The following is a 20,731-nucleotide window of genomic DNA, read 5'->3' on the forward strand; positions in this document are numbered from 1 at the left end:
AAGGGACCTCGTATCGCCCAGTTCCCCCCATCCACTGAGCACCTCTGGCAGCACAGACTCTGTAGGCTCTCGTACTGCACTGCAGTACCACGGGGATGTAGTTCAGCTGAATGCATCTGGCTGTAGGCTCAGCAGCTTCTAGAAAGCCCCTTGGATGGGGGAGGTTGGTAAGAGGGAGGGTGTCTGGATATCTTCTCACTGAAACATTGCATCTGTTCTTTTCCATGCCATCATCCCTGGTTCCTAGCACAGGCTCTTTCCAAAGCAGAGAGGGAAAGAAAGAAAATGCTAAAATGTCTTCTGGCTGCGTTACTTTATGCTTTTTCACATCTGTGTGAGGAAAAGGATTACAGTGGGCTCCCCCCGCTCCTGTCTGGGCTGCCCCTTCTTGGAGTCTCTGCAAAGCGCGTGCTTCTGTTGAGGAAAAACTCACTTTTCAGCGAAATTTATGCCTCCATCATTCCAAGTGGGAGTGTGGGGTTCGGGGCCTCCAGGCTCCTGTCTCTTGCTGGTTGAGGTCTCTGGCCAAGCTGTTAATCTCATGAGAAACATCTCATGAGTGCAGCCCCCATGGGGGGGTGGAGGATCTGTAAGACATGCAGCCTGACTGGGGGGACTGGTCTGGCTGGGAGGGAGCCAGCTGCATGGCACCCGCGTGCACCTCTGCTCTCAGGCACCTCATGCACACAGAAGGGTTTCCAGCAGCATGTGCTTTCTCTGATGAAAAATCTGCTTCTGGAAGAAGGCAGCTACTTTTGGCAAATCTGCATTTGGTTGAAGCTCTAGTATTCTGCTGAAAACCAGCTTTTTGGGTAGGCTTTTGTCTTCCTTCAGGCGGCTTTAATTGGAACTTAGTGTTTCAGGCTCTCACACGTGTACACACGCCCATTCCCCTTCACGGCTGGACCCCAAGGGACAGGTGTCAAAAGTTGTAACATAAAAATTATTTCTGTGGCCCCTTCCATCTTGATCCAAGTGGTTTACACTAAGTCCCCTTGAGGAAACTGGGACCCCAGATATTTGTTTTGCATCTTGCCTGATGCCAGCAGTTGTCTCCCACAGAGGCCAATTCTGGAACCGCCTTACATCGAGTCTTACCACCGCGTGTGCACCTACAACGAGACCAAGCTGGTGACGGTGATGCTGCCGAAGTGTGCCCCGGGCGTGGATCCCTTCTACACTTACCCCGTGGCCATCCGCTGTGACTGCGACATCTGCTCCACTGCCACCACCGAGTGTGAGACTGCCTGAGCTCTCCTTCCTCAGGTCAGGTGAGGGAGGGCCAGATTCTTCCCTGGCTCTGCACCCCTGCTATCTCCAGGCTTACAGAGGGTGTGAGTCAGTCCATAATTTGATCTCACCATCTAATGCTCCTAATCATTGACTTTCCTAGGCAGATGAGGCTTAATCCCTTCTCCCCATGCCGTTTAAAGCACTATAGCTGTAGAAACGTAGTACGCAGCCTTACAATAGCAAATCCTATGGAAAAGAAAAAAAGGATGCTGTTTCCCTTCTTCACAGGCTTTTCACAGTATGTGACCTTTCTTCACACACAAAATGTATGTGGACTAAACAGTCACAGAGCAGTTGGAAACAGGCCATGAAGGCATTACAGCTGGTGGAACAGCCTCTTTATTCATTTCAGGTTTTAGCGCCTTCCAGTAATGTAAATGTAATTACCAGCATTTCCCCCTTCTCGCCCCCCTGTTCTTCTTACACTGAAGTCTATCAGGAATAACTGTCAAAGAAAAGGCTGTCAGGCCAATTGAATGGAAATGGGTATCCAAATCACCACCTTGAACTTAGGGTGAATGCATCCTTAGCCCTGACTCAGCAAAGTACTTAAGCTCATGATTAAATGCTTTGCTTAATATCAGGGGACTTAAAGTTAAGCACGTGTTTCAGTAATTTGCTTAATTGGAGCTATTCTGTTGAAAAAAATCTTGCCTCACAAGGGACAATTCCTTAAAAAAATGGAAAGAAGCACATTAAATCTGTAAAAAACACAAAGATGCATTTCTTCCCATCCTGCTTTTTCCAGGATTGTCTTGGAGCAGAACTGACCTCATGTAAAATCAGAGAGGCTCTGCACAGCCCAAGGCACCTCCCTTGACAATTTCCAGAATTAGAGGGACCAAGCCAAAACACAGTGATGATGCTTTGGTTTCAGTGAGCCCTGGCTGAGGTGATGGGAAGGAAGTGGCCATGAAGGGTGTTCCCACACTTCTCTGCACTGCTGAGCTCCTTGGAGACCTGCTGCTCTAAAAGGAGGTGCACACAGAGCTGGAGGGCAGCCAGAAGTGCTCACAGGAGAGCTGTGGAGTTGTCTGATACCCAATAACATGGCCACCAAGGATGGGATAGGCCCAGGACCAGGAAGACAGCAGAGATGTGTCAAAGGTTGGTTCACACCTCTTCAGACCCAGTATTTACAAACTAGGGGCCATGTAGTAGCTGCTGCAGAAGCCCCCTCGGTGACCACAGCTCCATAAATGCCTTTGTCCTCTGGTTCCCACCTGGAGGAGGACAGATGCATGTTCATCTCTCATTTCTCCTCAGAACAAAATGGGAAATGATGTAAAAGCATGAAGATTTTGCCAAGTGCGAGGGGCTCACAGGAGTTCACAAAACAAAGATGACTTCTCAGGTAGCCATTAGGAGAGAATTGCTGCTGAGAGAAATATCAGCACCTGACTTCCTCTCTGATTAAGGGTCTTCTGGATGCAGTTGCCTTCATTTCCAGGGTTGCATGACTGAAACTTTCCCAGGTGTCCTGTCCTCACTGAGACAGATTTTTTTTTTTCTTTTTAATTTAACCTGTAATTTATTAGTTGCTGTCATGTTTTGTCTGGAATTGTGAAAGATGCACTGTGGTTGAGTAGGAAGGAGGTAATTTTGTCATCTGCCCTCAGCAATTCTGAATATAGACTGCTATATCAAACAGCAGCAGGAGCGGTTTTCTGGTGATGGTGAGTTTAACTGCCTTAAAAAGTCCTTGTGTTTTCTTTCAAATTGCATCTCTCAATCTCTCAAGCTTGTTATTGTTCTAACCAGCATCACAACTACTATGGGAAACCTACAAAATATTTGTGTCCTTAATAAACCCCCAAATTGTAGTATGAATGCAATTTAAAGCAATGTGTCCTTCTTTATTTATGCATAGAGTTTTCTCATATGGAACATGTGTAAGCTCCTATAAACTCTTTGCCAGAGTTGCGAACACCTGCAAAACATCTCCTCGATGCTGATGTGAAGTCATTTCCTTTGCTGGATTTCTCTCACAGAGTCTGGCTGTGCTATAATCTCAGGATTAGAAGTAGGGTTAGAAAGTGGCAAATGTCCTTTGCAGCCAATGGGAAATACAGGCAGTACCCAGAGATGGTGAGGCAGTAGAAACCCAAACGAGTTTTCAGAAGAAAACACTGCAGGCTGTGAAGGAAGGTTTTTACTGATGTAGTAGCAGCCAGACTTGGGAGGCAGAAGAGGAGTGGGAAGAATGTATTGACTGAAACCAAGCTAACACTTCTAGATGGTCTTTTAAGGAGAAGAGCCAAAATGAATGGAGTTGCTGTATTTTTGTCACCCACAGTAAAACTACAGTGAATGCCAGATCCCAGCAACCCATTTGACCTGCACATCCCCTTTTCCTAGAATCTCAGACTGGTTTGGATTGGAAGAGTCCTTGAAGCCCATCTGATTCCACCCAACCTCCTGCCATGGGCAGGGACACCTCCCAGCAGACCACATTGCTCAAAGGCCCATCCAGCCTGGCCTTGGGCACTGCCAGGGATGGGGCAGCCACAGCTCCTATGGGCAGCCTGTGCCAGGGCCTCACCACCCTCAGAGTGAAGAATTTCTTCCTTTTATCTAATCTAAATCTACCCTTTTTTTTAGTTTAAAGCCATTACCCCTTGTCCTATCACTCCACCCCCTGACACAGAGTCCCTCCCCAGCTGTCCTGCAGCCCCCTTTAGGCCCTGGCAGGCTGCTGTGAGGTCTCCCCGGAGCCTTCCCTTCTCCAGGCCGAACACCCCCAGCTCCCTCAGCCTGTCCCCACAGCAGAGGGGCTCCAGGCTCTGAGCGTCCTCGTGGCCTCCTCTGGACTCGCTCCAACAGCTCCCTGTCCTTGTGCTGGGGCCCCAGAGCTGGGTGCAGGGCTCCAGGTGGGGTCTCACGAGAGCGGAGCAGAGGGGGACAATCCCCTCCCTTGCCTTGCTGCCCACACTGCTGCCGGTGCAGCCCAGGAATGATTTGGTTGGCTTTCTGGACTGCAAGTGCACACTGACAGCTCATGCGTGAGTTTTCATGTACCAGTACACCCAAGTCCTCTGCAGGGGTGCTCTCAATTCGCTCATCCCCAAATCTGTACTCATGTTTGGGATTGCCCCAACCCAGGTGCAGGACCTTGCACTTGGCTTTGTTGAACCTCATGAGGTTCATGTGCCCATTTCTCAAGCCTGTCCAGGTCCCTTTGGATGGCAGCCCTTCCTTCTATCGTCATCAACTGCACCACTCAGCTTGGTGTCATCTGCAAACTTGCCAAGGGAGCACTCCTTTTCTAGCTCTGCTGGGCTCCTACAAGTGGGGCACACCACAGTGAGTTTCAAGGAGCCAGCTTGATTCCTGCTCCTAGTAATTGCAAATCTGTTTTTTTTTTTTTTTTTTTTTTTTTAGAAGTTTGTATGCTCCTAGGTCTTCAGCGTGTTAAATTTTCACCAATTTTAATACTTGGAATCAGGTCTTTTGGCTTTCACTTCCTTTATGCTGCAGCTGGGAGTTTATGTCCTGCTCAGAATTTGCAGGCAGTCAAAATAGCCCACGTAATTCAGAACATGAGGATCCCCTTCCCAGGCTGCTGCCTTTTCCTTGGGGGCTTTTTAATGCTCCTTAAAGCCATAAATTTGTATGTCACCTTCCCACCTGCCCAAAGCAGTTAAACAACCCTTCTTTCTTTGGTGTGCAAGTTTGCAAAGGAGAGTTTGTCATAGAGGCCATCACATCCCACATCTTATCTCAGCAGTGGAGCTAAACCAGCACATGGGTTGTCCCCTTCACCTGGACACTGAGCACCGGCACCAGACAAAAATCCTCGAAATACCTGCTGCAGTGAGACTTTCTGAAGGAAGGGAGATGGTTGCATCTACCTGCTCAGAAAGGAGAAGGTGCAGGTATGGAGAAGGCATAACTGTACAGCTCTGAGTCTGGACTTGGCTCTGCCATAAACATACTAGGTGAGCTGGGGCAAAACAGTGGATTTCTTTGTGCCTCAGTTTCCCTCCTGGGCACTGGAAGTGACGACGATACAGCCAGTTTTTTCTCCCTAGTGCATTTTGGAGTAGGCTGTATGTCTCTGATGACTCACGTCTGCATCCTGCACAGCTCTCTGTTTCTTGGATTTGTTGTCACTCTTCTAATGCGAACAGCAATAGTCGCAGTCACGCCGCGCTTTCATTTTTGACAATGCTTTCAGAGTATTGTCAAGACAACCGCTGTCTTGAGGCTCAGCTGCCCTCGTTTGCATGCAGCAGTTGGCATGTCCAGCAGGACTGACCCTGTCAGAAATCAGTCAGGAATATATTTTACCTCATGTTCAAACCTGAGTTACAGCGAGAGGGAGGGCAGGATGCAACCCTGGGTGCATGTTTCCTGCACTGACTGGCTTTCTCTTTGTAGGATGGGATAGGCAGCTCCCTCCTGCTCTCATTGTACTCACAGGAAAACAGGAACCAGTGCCCTGGGCCTGAGCTAAGGGCTGGCTCACCCAATATCCTGCCGCTGACCCTAGCCAGGAGCGGACGCTCAGGGAAATGTATAAGCATGGGGCTGTATAGCAGTATCCTTCCCTGGGTATATCCAGGCAACAGTTTGGGAATTTTCTGCTCTGGAGGATGCATTCAGCACCTTGGTGTTAAAGGCAGTACATGTCCTCCACACCGCTTCTTCCTGGGTATAGCCTGGCCATAGAAGAACTGGTGACTAATAACAGCTTCCTCCAGTGGCAGGCAGTCATATTCTTGATTCTAGCCCAGCATTTAAGGGCTGACTTTCCTCATGTAATTTCTTCAGCCCTTTAGCCATTTCACTTTCTCTCTTGCCTCTCCCTGTCCTGTCTGTTGGGCCAAATGTTACACAGCTCATCATCTCTCTTGTCACCGCTAAGGGTTCATTGGAGGGTTTTGTTATCCGCGTGTTAGGTTTGTCAGGGGGTAACAAACTCCCCTCAAAACTCTTGGGCTAATGCTTTCCTTAGCTGCTTCACCAAGAGAGCTCCTGTGTTTGTAAGGCTGCTGCACGCTGGCTTCTCTCCAAAACACTGTAAATATTCACTCGGGGAGAAAAAAAATCCTTTAATGGTGCCATGATATCTCATTGGAGACCACAGACAGTAATGCCAAGAACCCTTTACCTGAAGGCAGGGGGGGAGTAATATCTGAACAATCAACAAACCAAGCACCTCAATATTGTTTGAGGATGGGAGATTAAGCATCTCCAGGACAGTCCTTGTGGGTTATGCAGGGACTGGAGTGAGCCGAAGGCTGGGGGCCAGCAGGAAGCCAGACCTGCAGGTTCCACATCTCCACCTTCCCTTATGTCCAGGCTGCAGGGGGAGGTGGTTAAGCACCAATTTGCCCAAAGGGACATGATTGAGACCTAGCAAGCCTCTGCACTGCCAGTGTTACCTCCTGTTTCACTTTTTATATTGTTGGTGGGGGTCACTGGAAGGTGCAGGTGGTTCTAGGGCCGCCCAAAAGCAATCCTATGTATCAGTGCATTTTTTTCCTGCCTGAGATGTCATGCTGAGTGTAAGTGATTAGCAGCTGGGAAAATACATAGAGTGGCAATACCTTCTTCAAATGATGCTGTCAAAATACTTAGTAACACATTTATTTTGTTAAAATAAACTATGTACAATAAAGGATATTAATATGCAGTTACAATATACAATAATTACATGTTTAAAAGAGGATAAGCAAAAGAGTACAGAATCATGTGCAGTAAATAGGAAACTAATACTGTTTACATGATTTTTAAAATATGCAAAACAGTTGCTGGAAAACTATATTTCCTTGGCTTGAAATTGTATTGCTCTGACTTGAATTTTGAAGATTTGGTTCATCTTTAAAAAGAGATATGCCACTCAGAAGTTAGACGTAACTTTTTAGTACTCATCCTTTGGTTTTACCAGACCCATACTCCAGAGATATTGCACGTAGCAACTTTTAAGAGAGAAAGCTTCAGTTGCTCACATCAAGTAAATGATGCTCTTTCTTAACTTGCTAAGAGCTGATGGATGATGTGTTAGGCTCTGATTTGGACTGAGGTCATTGCATTTGCTTCACGAACGAACTCAATGAGAATAACTTGTTGCACTGTAACTGTAAGTATTGCTGAAGTACTACGCAAAAAGAAAGGAAAGAAAATTTCTTGTCTTTGTGTTCTCAGGGAAGCAGAGAACCTCTTTGCAGCGAAATGCCTGTACGTAACAAGTGCGTCAACATCATGACAGGTTCAACTGGATTCAGTTATCCTTGCACTCGAGGACAGTCCAGGTCTGTCTCCCTGCTCTTCCTCTCTGCAGCCTTCCTCTTTGAAGCCCTCCTTTTCACAAGGAGGAGGCTGGGGCTAGGGCAGCACGGCTGCTGTGCTGTGCCCTGCTCTGTAGCACGTCCCACCCGGCAGCCTGGGCTCGCCACCTCCGGTCACCGCTGCTGAGGAGTGGAGATGACTTCGGCAGTGTCTTTCCTCTCTCACGTAGCTTTATGTTAATGCTTGTTAAAGGGTTAATATTTACAGGTTTGGGGAAAGTTTGGGCTCATTTACTCCATATCGACAGGGTGGTTCGGTGCCTGCCGGTTCAGTGACATTGTTAGAGCAGCTGCCTGTTTTGGGGGAGTGTGTTGGGAGAGACGGTATGACAGTCACACTGTGGACGTGGCTTACATCCAAACTACTCTGACAGACATCAGACAAAAATCTCTACACGCTATCAGTACAAATAACTGTTGTGCTGGACGATCTGGAAACTGTAGACTGGCGACAACTGTTTGCTGTGAATTTATTAGCCTCTGATCAAAGTCAAAATTTGCCAGAGCTGCTATCAGCGAGAGCTCAAAGTGATCTTTGGCACAACCAAATGCAAAATTCAATCTGGCATGCTGAATGCTACCACTCCACTGGGATGAGATGAAATTTAATGACAGCAACGAGTGCAGTGTCAAACTCAGCAAAGATACCTATTTGTCTTGATATTACACTGCTAATATAATCATTTTCATCTTCGGCCGCAGTAATGGTTGAAAGCAGGAGTTACAAATCCAGTCTCCAGAGCTTGAGCTAAAGATCAGATCAGATCAAAGTCTCCAGATGCCTGACTTCTTTAGGGAGTCAACAACCAGCAGCCAAAAAGTATAACAGATTCTTGGACCCGGCTCAGTGTATCTGTGTGCTCAAAGCTTGGTCAGCCACAGTAATAGGGCAGACAAAAAGGAAACAAGAAGATGCTCAAATGCTTTCCACGCTAGTCATGTGTGGACCCCACCGAAATTTTCCATTGTCTTCATGAGAAATGAAGCTGAAACACAGCACCTTTGAAAATCCCAACCTGAAATTATAGTTAAAAGACGCAGCCAACCACTATGGCATTATGGTCTGTATGTTCTGGAAGGAGGCGAGGGGGGGGATCATGCTCAGAGCTATTTTTATTAGCACGTGTTTTCAAAATCAAAGAGATTTTTCACCATTGACAGCAATTCATATGAGCTTGTCCCTCTGTGCATGTGTGGGTTTGTGAGCTCATTTTGCTCTTGCAGTGAGGTTCTGACTCTCTTTGTTGTTCTGTTGGGGTTCCTGAAACTGCCCAGGAAAAATAAATTGTCATTCACAGATTTCTGAAAGCTTTAACTGAAGCAAAGAAAGCAGAATAATAAAAAAAAATCATCCTAGTTATGGGCACCCCCTTAATATCTTAAAATGAAATTTACATTTCAGGATCAAGCTGGCAGTGACTCTGGACCCTGATCTTGCAGCTATTCATGTTTTGTTTTGATAGGTGAGGAGAGCTGAGATCACAAGGCACTATTGAAGTCAGTGGGAGGCTTTTTCCTGCCCTCAGAGGGTCTTTATTCACTAAGAGGAAAATAGGCATTTATAGTAGAGACTTGTTTTCATTTTTACACAGAGCACAACTGTGTCCAGAAATTATCTGACATAGGTTGCTCCGTGCTCACCTCCTGTCACAGTAAAAACTCTAGTCCTGTAGAGATGTGAACCAAGAAAATGTTCTGTATTTTCCAGATAAACACAGAAGCAGGATAAAACAAATTGCACATACTCTTTAGGCAAAAGGAAAATACAGGAGCAATGCATATGCAGCCAGATTCCTGCATTCAACCTGTTCATTAAACAAATGGTTCCTGGGCTTAAACGAGCATATGTTGTATTGCTGCGGCGGCGAAGGCACATTTGCCTTCTCCATTTGTGTTTGTGTTTCAGACCAGCCTGCCTTGAGACTGATTGATGCCATTGCAATTTATTTTTAATCTGGATGAGGTTTCAGTGCTGTGAATCAGGAGGTATTTGCTGTGTCGCTGGGGAAGAAAGCTGAAGAAAAGGTCATGGACTACAAGTAAGCTTTCATATCTGAATTAGAGGGACGTTTTTGTAAGGAAGTGCCAGCTCCCGTGGTGAAAATACATCTGCTAGACACATACCCTTGGTGTAATTGGCCAATGTATCCCTTGCTGTGTACGACACTGGCTGTGATGAAGGGAGGCAGTGGTAGAAACTGTTTGCAAGAACTTCTACAACCTTTTCCAAGCTCCTACAAAGGGCTCTCAGATTGTGTCTCTGGAGTCTTGGGACAGTATCTTGGATGAGATCTTGACAGCTGTGTTTGTTTTGAACTGAAGCAGTGCTTTAAAAGAGAAGAAGGGTGAGAAGTATCAGTGACAGCTGCTGAAATGATTGTTCCGGTGGTCCTGTTGGACTCTGTGTGAATTCTGCAGCTCCCACTTAGCATGAGAGGCTTCCTTTCTCGGCTACACCAACCCTTTGTGTCAGGCGCTGTCCTGGCATATTGATGGTGCAGAAGATTAGCGGCAGGTCCAGCGGGTGTCAAAGTCGAGGGAAAGACCCACATCGTGCCTTTGGCACTAATTGAGCCTAACTCGAGGCAGCGTGAGACAAAAGCTTTTTATTTCTCAGTCCGATGCAATTGATTGTTCTTCATGAGCTACACTCTGCTGTGACAGGAGGTGTTTGCAGGGCAGAGGGGGAAGGTCTGGGAGCGTTTGGCACGCAGGACAGTCAGGGGGAGCTCAGATTGAGAACTGCTCCCCTCCAGTCCCAGGGGATATAAGCACACGGGGCTTACACCTGGCTGAACAAATGCTCCTGTATGGCACTGTATAGGGTTGGAGCTTTGTTTCCACATCTTTCTTTGTCAGAGAAATTCAGGTTAACAACTTCCGATAGAACATTAAGGTTTCAGAAGAGGCCAAAGGAGATGGGTTTTCTAGGATCTAGCAGACTTCTTTTAAGTTGTGAGTGCTTTAGGAATGGCAGCAGACTATTAGCAGAGGCAGCTCTGTCAGGAAAGGCTTTGACGTCGTTTGCATTAAAAGGACATTGTCAAATAGGTTCCTGGGATGGTTTATAGCCTTTATGACTATCCTGCCTCTGCTCCTTTGAAGGTGAAATCAGGGTCTGATTTCCAGCTCGTCTTACAATGAGAAAACCTATCTCCTTTCAGCTGGCAATCATTTATTGATTTTCTTTTCTTGTTACTAATGGTGCTTGGAAATAACTTGAAGTTTATATCTGTTGCCTTATGCCTGTGCTTGCACTGTGCCTGGTGTGTTGATATTTCTGAAAATAGGCTTTGCTGCCTGTTCACACACCATCTGTTGGCTTTTAGGAAAGGTATTAGGTATGACTTGCCAGATAGTCAATGAGTCTCCTGGCATCTGTCTACAATGCCTTTCTGAAGCCTGTTGCCCTGTGTTATTCCATCCTCCCCAAAACAGCAGAATATCAGGGCAGATCCTTGAAAAAATGTCACATTGCATAGATAAATGTGTGTACATAACACAGGCCTAATGTTTATGGGTCCTGCATTAGCCATGTCTGTTTAAAAAAAAAAAACAGTTATTTTTGTTGGAAATGAAATTAAAAATAAAAGGAGTACAGAGGTGATTTCTCAGTGGATTGTGACCATCCTCCTTCCTTTCCAGCTCCCAAATGTCAAATTTTAATTACAATCAGCTTGAAAAACTTGCAGTTCTACTGCTTCACAAACTTATGCGCTTCATTTTGTAGATATGAATAAAACCCTGGTTAATCTTAATATTTTTTACATATATCTGCTTTCACAGTTATGCAATGATTTGTGCAGGGTGCTACAGTTTAATACATTAGGATAGGAGCATTTTAGCTTCTATATCGCCATATGATTTTTTAGTTAATTTTCCTCCACTGTAGTTACATTAGCACTAAAACTTCCTATTTGATTTTTGATTTTATGTGGCTATCCTATGCCATCCTATTAGTATTAATAGGCAGTACTGATACTGGGTGGCACACAAAAATATCATTTCAGTATTGTGGCTTGCTCTGATGCATGCCGGGAATGCTATATTGCACTTTGCCAGTGTGCTCATTATTTTGCGATAAGCTCAGCTGTCAGTCTGGATTTTTGTTTCCTCCGTATTTTGTGAAGCTCTAAGAATATCTGGCAGCTCCAACCTGAGTGTTTGCATTGCACTTCAGCTACAGCAGACTTCACTTACTTCAACCCGAGACTTGTATACAGGCTAGTGCTCTACAGCAGCCTACATCAGCTGTAACAAAATCATCACCTGTTTAATTTCCACCGAAGCAAAGAGCAGCACAGTGAAGCTCTAATTGTTTTCTCTGATATCTGTTGAAACCTTTTTTTTTTTTTTAGTTCCCCAGTGGACTTTTAGTCACTCCTAGTTTCCCTCATAGTCTTCCAATACCTTTTTACATGTTATAGTTCAGCTGATTGCTGGTGTCCCAGCTGCTACACACGTTGGGACAGCAGCACAGCCTCTGCGGCACGACATGAGCTCCTTCACTGGGCTTCAGCTCTGTCCTCGCTCCGAGCTGTGTTGTATCAGGCAGTCCATTGGAAGCAAATGTCTGGGACATAATAGAACCAAATGTAATGTATGTACGAACAAGGCTAGCGGTAAGGAAATTTTTCTTTTGTATAGCTTTGAATTAGTGCAACTTTATTTTCATCCATACTTGTGCGCAGCAAGGAAGAGGTGGTGAGTGAAAGCCAGCTGGGTAAGAGCAGCAAGGCACTAAGCCCACATTTGATCGCTCTTTTCACTGAAAAACATTGATCTCCACTTAGAAATGATTTGAGGTGTCTGATCTGGTTTCTGTTGGTGTCCATGTCAAATAAAATTCATGCTAGAGTGAAAGCAGGAGCTTGGATCCATAATCTTCAATGGCTGCAGGACTGGGCACTGCATCATGCTCATTCCCTTCTCTGCACCAATGGTGCAGTTCCTATGATTCTGCTGAAGTCTCTAATTCCTCAGATTAACACTCGGTCTATAATTCACTGCTAATCACAAGGGTTTTCTGGTTGCCTGTGAGCACTGAGCCACATTAGAGTGCTTCTGGAGAGGAGCGGGGCAAGGGGGCCCAGTACACGCCTGGGGGTACTCTTCTGTTAGCTGCTTACTCTGAGCAGTTCTGGGACCACTAACTGCAGGTGCTGCTTTTGCAAGGAGTTGCATCTGAGGTCTTGAAATCTGTATTTGCTGGCACTGTGATTTTCAGCTTGGCAAATGAAATCCACAACAAAACAGTCTCATGGCATTGCCAGGGTACCCGAAGGCAAATGCCCTTCGAGTTTGCCTCTGAGCATCAACGTTGCTGTGAAGTGCGAACGTAGACACTCCCTGGAGAGGCTTTAGTGGGAAGCACACTTCTTTTCAACAGCACAGGGAGCTTACAGGCAGCTTGTGCTCCCTCCAGGTCTGGACTTCCCACCTCTGTGCTGTGGGCTGCAGCCCATCACCTGCACCCTGCCGGAAAGTCCGCTCCTGAGGACTGTGACTTGACCAGCACTTACCATAAGAAGAACGGGAAGTGGGAGCAAGGAAAGAAGTAATGAGTGAGAGGAGGGGGAACTACAGTAAATCACCGTGTTTATAACTCCGCTTTGGTAAGTTTTTTTTTTTTTTTTTACATGAGATACCCTAAAAAAATCTTAAGGCACTTGGATCACCTTAAAGCCCTTGAGATCAGAGTGACCTTTGGCTTTTTGGTTTTTGCTGTTTTCGTCTGCTGCGTGAGATGCAGAAATCCAGCTGATCTATAAGGTAATTTTTCAGTTGCCATGGCAACGTGTCTCTTTCATGTTCTCACTTTGGAAAGGCGATTGTTGCGCGCTGGGATTTCATGTCTAGGGCAATACTCTTTGGTGGCAGAACGTCTTTGTTTCAGTACGTAAATGCTACAACTCTGTTCTTCCTTTCCCAGCTTATGGAAACATGGCTCAGCCTGAACATTCCCCTGTAAAAGTACAGTTACTTGCATTTTTAAGTTGTAAGAACATTCCTTAAGTCTAGAGGTAAATGTTGATCCATTTTGATAGCTTGGGTGCAGCAACATACGGACGCTGTGAAGTTTCACCATTAAGTGAAAATAAACTGAATCACTCCACCTTTGCTTCCATGTAGTTTGAACCAACTGAAGTATATCCTGACCTAGCGAGCTTTATAAAAAGAAAAGTAATTTAAAAGTACATCCTACCTATAGTGTACATTTTACATATTAGATTTCTACAGATCTCCATGTGCTTTCAGTCAGTTCAGATTCAATTCCTACTGTAAATTCCTAATTTTGATCAATACTTGCTTAAGGCCACAAATGGAGTTTCTCCTGTTTCTTTTTACCACCTTTAATTCCTTGTTTGTTTGTTTGCTTGTTTTCCAAACACCTTCCCCTTATCCCTAAGGTGAAGAAGAGTCGAGCAGGAGCAGGCATCCTGGTTTCTGTTGGCTCAGCGCAGTCCGCAGCAGTGGGAACAGGCTGCGTACGACTCTGGAGGTTTAGGAAAGCACATAGACATGAGATGGCCTAGTGTGATACAGCTTGGAGGTTTCACAGAATGGAGGGCGCCTATTTTGGTAAAAAGGACCCCTTTCTGGTCATGTTCCCCATTTCAGTTGCATGTGACTTTCATTGCCTTTCTAACCTGCTTGGTTTCACTGAACTCATCTCACTTTCCTTTCCAAGGGGCTTCACAAAATGGTGCAGCAGCGGTGGCATTTTGCACAACGCTTCTTCTTCTTCTTGGGATGGAAAATGGTCAGGATTGCTTCATCGAAGACAGTCTTAAGGCCTTTCTGTGTGAGCGCTGAGCACTCCAGGTAGCATTGTGCTCCGATCTGGAAGAGGAGAGGGAAGAAGTGAGTACCCACTGTTAGGAGAGGCAGAACGACCCTGTTCCAGCATCTTTGTATGTGCGTGTGTCCTAACCGTCAGAAAGGGAGGTGAGGTCCTTGCTAGGTTTATATCTGGCTGCCTATGGGATTGGGGATTGAAGGACAAACTTAGTGGTCGTCCTGAGCAAGAGAGCAGGGATGATTAGGAACACCTGTATCTCACCACAGGGGGTTAAAGGAGCATGGAAATTCCCTGCAGGGCAGTTCCTCTGGGAAAATTCCTCTGGGAGGGGGGCCGCACCCGTGTCCTCCTGCTGACCTTCTGGACCAGGGGCTTGGCCTCCCAAATGTGCAGTCGGGGGTCTTGAGGAGGTTCTGTCTTAATAGCATCTACCAAATATAGTCTAATTTATCGGTGTGAAGATGACCTGCTCTGTATGTGTGTTGTTGCTACCAAGCATGGGGAAATGCAAGTTCCAGAGCGCTGGATCTCTGGCTGGGACCAGCCCGGGGGAGCTTGCCTTGAATGAAAGAAACCCGGTGGAAAGCTGTGATCGATCGATTTCCTGGGACCCCAGAAAAAGGTGTTACCTCCTTAGCCAGCTTCACTCCGTGCTCGTAGGTGAGTGGTTTCTCCTTCATGTAAAGCAGCCGAGCCAAAGTTTTGGGATCATCTCGAAGATCAATCTAGCAGAAAATACACAAACCCCATGCTCTGTACCACCTTGCTGTAATTCTTGAAAGAGATATCCACAGGTTTACAAACCCATCGTCCTATTTTCCCAGCCTCAAATGGTAATTAAAAAATGAATTACATACGTATTTTCCTGTTATTTTTCCCTTTAAATTTTCTGTTTAACATGAACTAGTTCTCACTGGCCAGTTATCAGGGCACAGCTCAGGTGGCTGCAGTACAGTAAAGATGCATTTCTCAGTGGCTTTCACTATGCATTTTGGAAAGTGGTGGTAGAAGCCTGAGCCACATTGGAAAGGCCGGCTGCTGTGATCCTGCACTGCATCACCTGTAAAACACCGTGACAGACCAGACACACACAGCTCTGACTGGCTGACTTGAAACAAAATCCTTTGTTTCCATGGAAAATATCAAACTGAAACGTTCTGGCATGTCAGATCCATCCATTGTTATAGCATGTGTTCCAAAGGATAATACCAATAATTTAAAATTGGTGTTTTAGATTATTCCAGTGTTTGAAACAGTTTGAAAACTAAGCTGGTGTTTGAATAACTGGGCTTTGCTCTGGCATGAAGATTTTAGTTTTGCCCAGAATTTGATCTCTTTCTCTAATTTGGCTGAGGTTACTCTCCAGTGTTTGGACATTTTCCAGGCTGTAGTATACCTGCTCCAAACCCATGTTTAAGGCATTTTCATTTGACTGATAGATTCGTAGGTTTTAAGGCTGAAATAAAGTGTTCTGATAATTCAGTCTAACATCCACTAAAGTCAGTAATGATGAGTCAGTAATTATGGTGTTGATGTAAAGCATGAGGGAGGCTGTTTCCTTCTGTTGTCTCCAAGTAAGTTTTGGTAGTTTTGGTTAATTATTCCCTTTCTTTAAATTTAGTTTAAAGTTTAGCTTCTGCTTCCAACTATAGATTTTGATGTGTGTGTGTTGTTTTTTCTCCCCAGCTGTTAAAGCCCTGCCAGAAATCTTGTCTCACTATAGGTATTTATACCTTGAGACCACATTAATATAGATGTGAATAAAAAGATGGGATGAGTTTTGCCAGTTGTGACTAGCATGAAGGGACATCTGCATGTTGGTTTCCATTCTCAGTCCCTGAGTTTTCTTCTAATGCTGAAGTCTGGCTGACTTTCACATAAGAAGTTGAATAGGAAGCCTTTCCAGAGAGCTCAGCCTCCACCCCCTGGCTCAGAGGTTGTGAGGACCCCTGCGACAGCTGGTGGTGCCCCAAAGAAGCATTACCTGTGTTCCTATGAGGACGTAAGGCACATTGGGCATGCAGACTTTCAGCTCGGGGACCCACTCCTCCTGGACGTTGTGGTACGAGGCAGGGTTCACCACCGAGAAGCAGATCAAGAACACGTCCGTGTTGGGGTAGGACAGGGGTCTCAGCTGGTTGTAGTCCTCCTGCCAGGGGAGAATGGCAAGTGTGTTATGGGATTGGGGGATAACTGTGGATGGGGGCAGCCCTGGTTTACAGCCCTGGCTGCAAATTCCCTGCTGTGCTCTGCACACTTCAAGGGACAGCACATATCTGACTGGATGTAGTTAAAAGTTGTCCTCCCTTTGACTCAACCAAGGGGAAGGAGATGTTTTTTTTTTTTTTTCTGGAGCTGTTTGATACCAGAAAACTTCATCTGAGACCTCTGTCCTTCAGTGAGGATGCTCCCTTGGTGCATTGGAAAAGTCAGGTAATGGAGATAACCTGCTGCTTTCTTCGAGCCAGAGCGTTTGTTGAATGACCTGTCTCACCAGTGTCACAGAAAGGGTTGATTTGAAGAAGGATTTACACGGTAAGAGGAGGTGTTTGGACATATCAGCCAAGAAAGGGTGGATACTTATGTACAGGGAACGGCAGGAAAGGAAAATCAGAGACGCTGGTGAGACCTTTGGAGACTGAGGCTACGAAGTTTGTTTATGCCACAGTCAATGTGGGCTGATGCTCGGTGCCTGGCAAAGGCCTTTCCTGCGTGTTTTCAATTTAATCACTGCAAATCAGCCTCCTGAAACAGCCACGTGGTGGCAGCAAGCCCTCGAGAAATCTTGATTTAAGATTTTTTGGAAAGAAATTGGCTAAATGTAAGCAGTTTCCATATTCCAGACGTGTCTAATTAGAGGGGCTGGGACTTACTGTACCATTAAAATTACAAACTAAGAGCCATGAGCGCTCTGCCTAGCGGTGGCAGCTACAGAAGTGTGCATTTAACTGGCGTTTGCTTGTTCCTCCAGAGCCCCCAGAACATTGTTTTTCAGGAGGAAAGGATATTCCTTATTCCTGATAAGCCTTCCTGATTTGTGCTAGCAGCGCAGAGCACTGTATAAGCCATAAGGAGGGACAGCCACCTGTCACATAGTGGAGGTCAGGGCACACCAGAGCTCTTATGGATGTGCTAACGCACAAGCACAGATGTCATGAGTATGAATTGAGCCCATGCATCCCCGTGTCTAGGCTGCAGGAGCCTCCAGAGCACATCAGGTGAGGACCCTGTCTCTGTTCCTGCTCACTCTGCTCCAGGGGAAGGCTGCAAAACCTTGCAATAGACCATTATGAAATACAGCGCGTCGGCATCATTTCTCATTCAGACACAGTTTGTTGTTGAAGTCAACCAAATAAACAGCGTAAAAAAAGGCAGTGGATGTTTGCCTGGGTTTGGGGCGTATCTGGAGGTGTTGCAACTAGCGATAGTGATGTTTGGGAAGGGATGTGAGTCTTCATGCATGGGGGCTGTAGCTGATCAGTAATTCGTTTTGCTGGCTCATGCTCGCATCTTTCTGGCTGTTGTTTGGAGAATGCAGGGCTTCCAGCCACACTGCCTGGCTACTGGTTTGGCATGGAAAGGCCAGCGCCAGGTCTGGCCTTGCTCTTAGGTTCCTGTGGCTTGCCGTGCCTGAGAAAGTACAGTAAAACTTGTATTTATTTATTTATTTATTTATTACTTTTTTTCCCCGTTTTTTTAAATTGCTGTTGTTTTTGTTTGTTTGTTTGATCCCCCTGCATACACTCATTGTCATTAAAGCACTCCATACCTGAGACCAGCTTGTAGAAAAAAAAAATAATAGAAAAACAATGTTTTTTTTTCTTCCTAGGACTGTTTGTGCCAGGGAAGCAGAAAACCAGATACCCCAGATCTGGGGTCCCTGCCAGCTCTCCCTCCAGGCTGACGGAGGGTCCTGCTGCAGGAGTACATTCTCCAATTGTTATTTCATTAGCATGTGTTTTATAGCATTGTAATGTCAAGTGCTATTTTTGGCTATGACTTCACACCAATGCCTTTGGAAAGCCACACAGCACAAGGAGAAGGAGGGAGGAAACAACCCAGATGATCTGTCGTTATAGCTTGAGCATGTGGGAAGCATCATCCCTCCAGCCTCCACGCAGATATGATCTAGTCATCGAGAAGTGATTCACGCTCCAAGTTTTGACTAGATGGCCACGTCTGCTGGACCCAAGTCTGAGATGGAAACGATCCTGAGGAGCTGGAAATGTCGCCTGGAGGCAGGTGGTGCTCTGGCTAGTTTGAAGCAGGAGATGGCAAGATGACTGTGGAGGGACGGAGGGAGGGGTGAGGTTTGTCAGCCAAACGGATTTATGTTTCTTTTGGCTCAGAAGGACAAATACGAGGATGTATTGCTGAGGAAATGGGTGGCAGGTGGAACTGTCAGCCCTTCAAAACACATAGAAATATTAAGGTGCTGGGTAAAATCTGATTGAGATCTGAATGTAACTCCAGTCTCCTTTGCAGGGGCTTGCAGAGCTGCCAGATCGTGACAGACACGCTCAGAGCTCCGCGTTTGTGAGTGCAGAAAAGAAAGTTGCACAAGCACTTCTCAAATTTCTGATGCAGGACAAGGACTTGGTTCTTATTTTGGGTCTGGTTTTTGGATTGTCTGTTTGTACCTTGTAAACAGAAAGGGTGAGTGGACTGTAACTAACATGGAGCTAGCCATGAAGTGACTACTGCTGCCTGCAGACACATGATAGAAATAAAACAAAGTGAAACCTAGAGCATAAAGGCCTGAGCTCTGCTGAGTGCAGCTTTTTCTGGAAGTGACAGTGTGTTGTGATGCAGTTTTTGACCTCTCTGCATACTGCTGTGAAGTACAGCCTGTAACGAGTGGCCTTTGGCTGACAGGAGAGTCTCCTTCTGCATTGTTTATGAATTTCATAGCAGTCACGGACAAAAACATGCAGACAAGAAGTGCTCCTGAATGCAGAACCCAGCACCCTGAGCTGCTCTGTCCCAAATGCAGGCTCCCAGATCTTCTTTCCTCTCCTGCTGCCTCCAGTGACAGCTTTGATGGGAGGAACTAGAGGACGTGGGATGAACCATCCCTCTCACGGAAGGACCCATGACCCCCTCCCTCCCCTCTTGGCAGCTGGTTTCCTGCAAGGTTTCTGTGGTCTTTTCTTTATCCTGTAAGTTTGCTGGCATTTTGGAGGTAGGAGAGGAAAATTTCATTGTGAACATGTGGTGCTCCTGGTACCTTCCCTTGCCCTTCTCCTGGCAGAGCACGTCAGTGAGAAATACTGCCCCTGTATCTCCAGGGAGCGAACGCAGCCCCCAGACCAGGGATCTTCTGCAGCCTTGCAGTGCACCCCCACTGCACCACAGCACAGGCAGTGGGAACAGTAAAAGCACTACGTCTGCAAGTAAGCACGGGGCACAGGCTCTCCTGTAATGGACATCCTTGGCCTGGGTGTCGGGATGCTGGGATGGGTGCCAAGCTACCTGGGTTAACATTTAAAAAGTCGATTGCTGGTGACTGATAGCCTGGTGCTGTTATGTTTTCTGGTCTTGGAAGCTGTAATTCTCTGTATCTCCAATGCCACCATGTGGTAAGTGGAAGAAAATATTGACTTTTGCAAAACGCTGTACCTGCCGTAGGGGACAGGTATATGGGAGGCTGAACAGCCTCATCAGGCTTTGTTTTTTGCCTAGACAAAATTCCATCTTGGGGATGTGTGTATGTTTTACTGCTGAACCAGAACGAAAGCTATATGTAAAATAACAAAAAGGAGGTCAGCAGTTCAACCATTACAACTCACAAGCAATTATTAATATTTGTTAAACAGACAAATATTTGTTAAACAAAAACACAAAAGCCCAACAGCACAAGCAGCAAAACCCAATATGCGACAGTAACCAACAAATCATGGGACAGGAAACTTATAAGTGATCTGTGGTAATTTACCTGCCCTGCAGTGTCGTAAAGTCCCAGCAAGTGCTGCTGTCCTCCCACAGTCACAGTTACTGAAAGAGAGAAGCAGAGAGATGTTGTTTATGCACAAGCCAGTGGACTCGTTTTTGTAACCTTTTAATCCTAAAATGCCAATACACCCCTGTGGTATACATTGATATGTGTCTTACAGTGTGCACCCTAAACCAAACATATAGATTCAATCCAAATCAAAGGGCACCTAAAGTCACAACTAAAGCAAATGCTTCTGCAAAAGTATTTGCTGCTGTCTCTGCAGCCACCACCTGATGCCCCCATGGTGCTAGGACTTGAAAGCAAAGGATTCACCTCACTGCTGTGTATGTGTTCAGTAGGTTTGTCATGGTTTGTTCAAAGTGGTTTATCTTCTTTTATTCATTACAG

General features: G+C 45.9%; 3 protein-coding genes across 4 annotated transcripts in view; 2 read left to right on the forward strand and 1 right to left on the reverse strand.

Annotated features, from left to right (window-relative positions):
• Positions 1 to 11,106, forward strand: part of GPHB5 (glycoprotein hormone subunit beta 5) — a 31,817-nt gene extending 20,711 nt beyond the window's left edge. The window contains exons 5-6 of one of the 2 annotated variants that reach the window (XM_080594039.1): positions 1,063 to 1,271; positions 2,042 to 11,106. In XM_080594039.1, the coding sequence (XP_080450165.1) occupies positions 1,063 to 1,251 (189 nt within the window). In that variant the 3' untranslated portion in view covers positions 1,252 to 1,271; positions 2,042 to 11,106. Of the gene's footprint in view, positions 1 to 1,062 lie in introns of both variants that reach the window. The other variant, XM_080594038.1, reaches the window with a different exon arrangement.
• The window catches only part of RHOJ (ras homolog family member J), a 55,594-nt gene continuing 41,732 nt past the window's right edge, over positions 6,870 to 20,731 (reverse strand). The window contains exons 2-5 of the mRNA XM_080594037.1: positions 20,324 to 20,382; positions 16,373 to 16,537; positions 15,018 to 15,113; positions 6,870 to 14,429 (exon numbers count right to left, since the gene is read on the reverse strand). Coding sequence (XP_080450163.1) covers positions 14,283 to 14,429; positions 15,018 to 15,113; positions 16,373 to 16,537; positions 20,324 to 20,382 — 467 coding nt within the window. The 3' untranslated portion in view covers positions 6,870 to 14,282. The remainder of the gene's footprint in view (positions 14,430 to 15,017; positions 15,114 to 16,372; positions 16,538 to 20,323; positions 20,383 to 20,731) is intronic.
• The window catches only part of LOC308195870 (inositol 1,4,5-trisphosphate receptor-interacting protein-like 1), a 92,099-nt gene continuing 87,911 nt past the window's right edge, over positions 16,544 to 20,731 (forward strand). The window contains exon 1 of the mRNA XM_080594026.1: positions 16,544 to 19,781. The gene's annotated coding sequence lies outside the window, so the exon portion shown is untranslated. The remainder of the gene's footprint in view (positions 19,782 to 20,731) is intronic.

Source organism: Anser brachyrhynchus, assembly GCF_964034855.1.
Source record: "Anser brachyrhynchus genome assembly, chromosome: 5".
Taxonomy (NCBI): Eukaryota; Metazoa; Chordata; class Aves; order Anseriformes; family Anatidae; genus Anser; species Anser brachyrhynchus.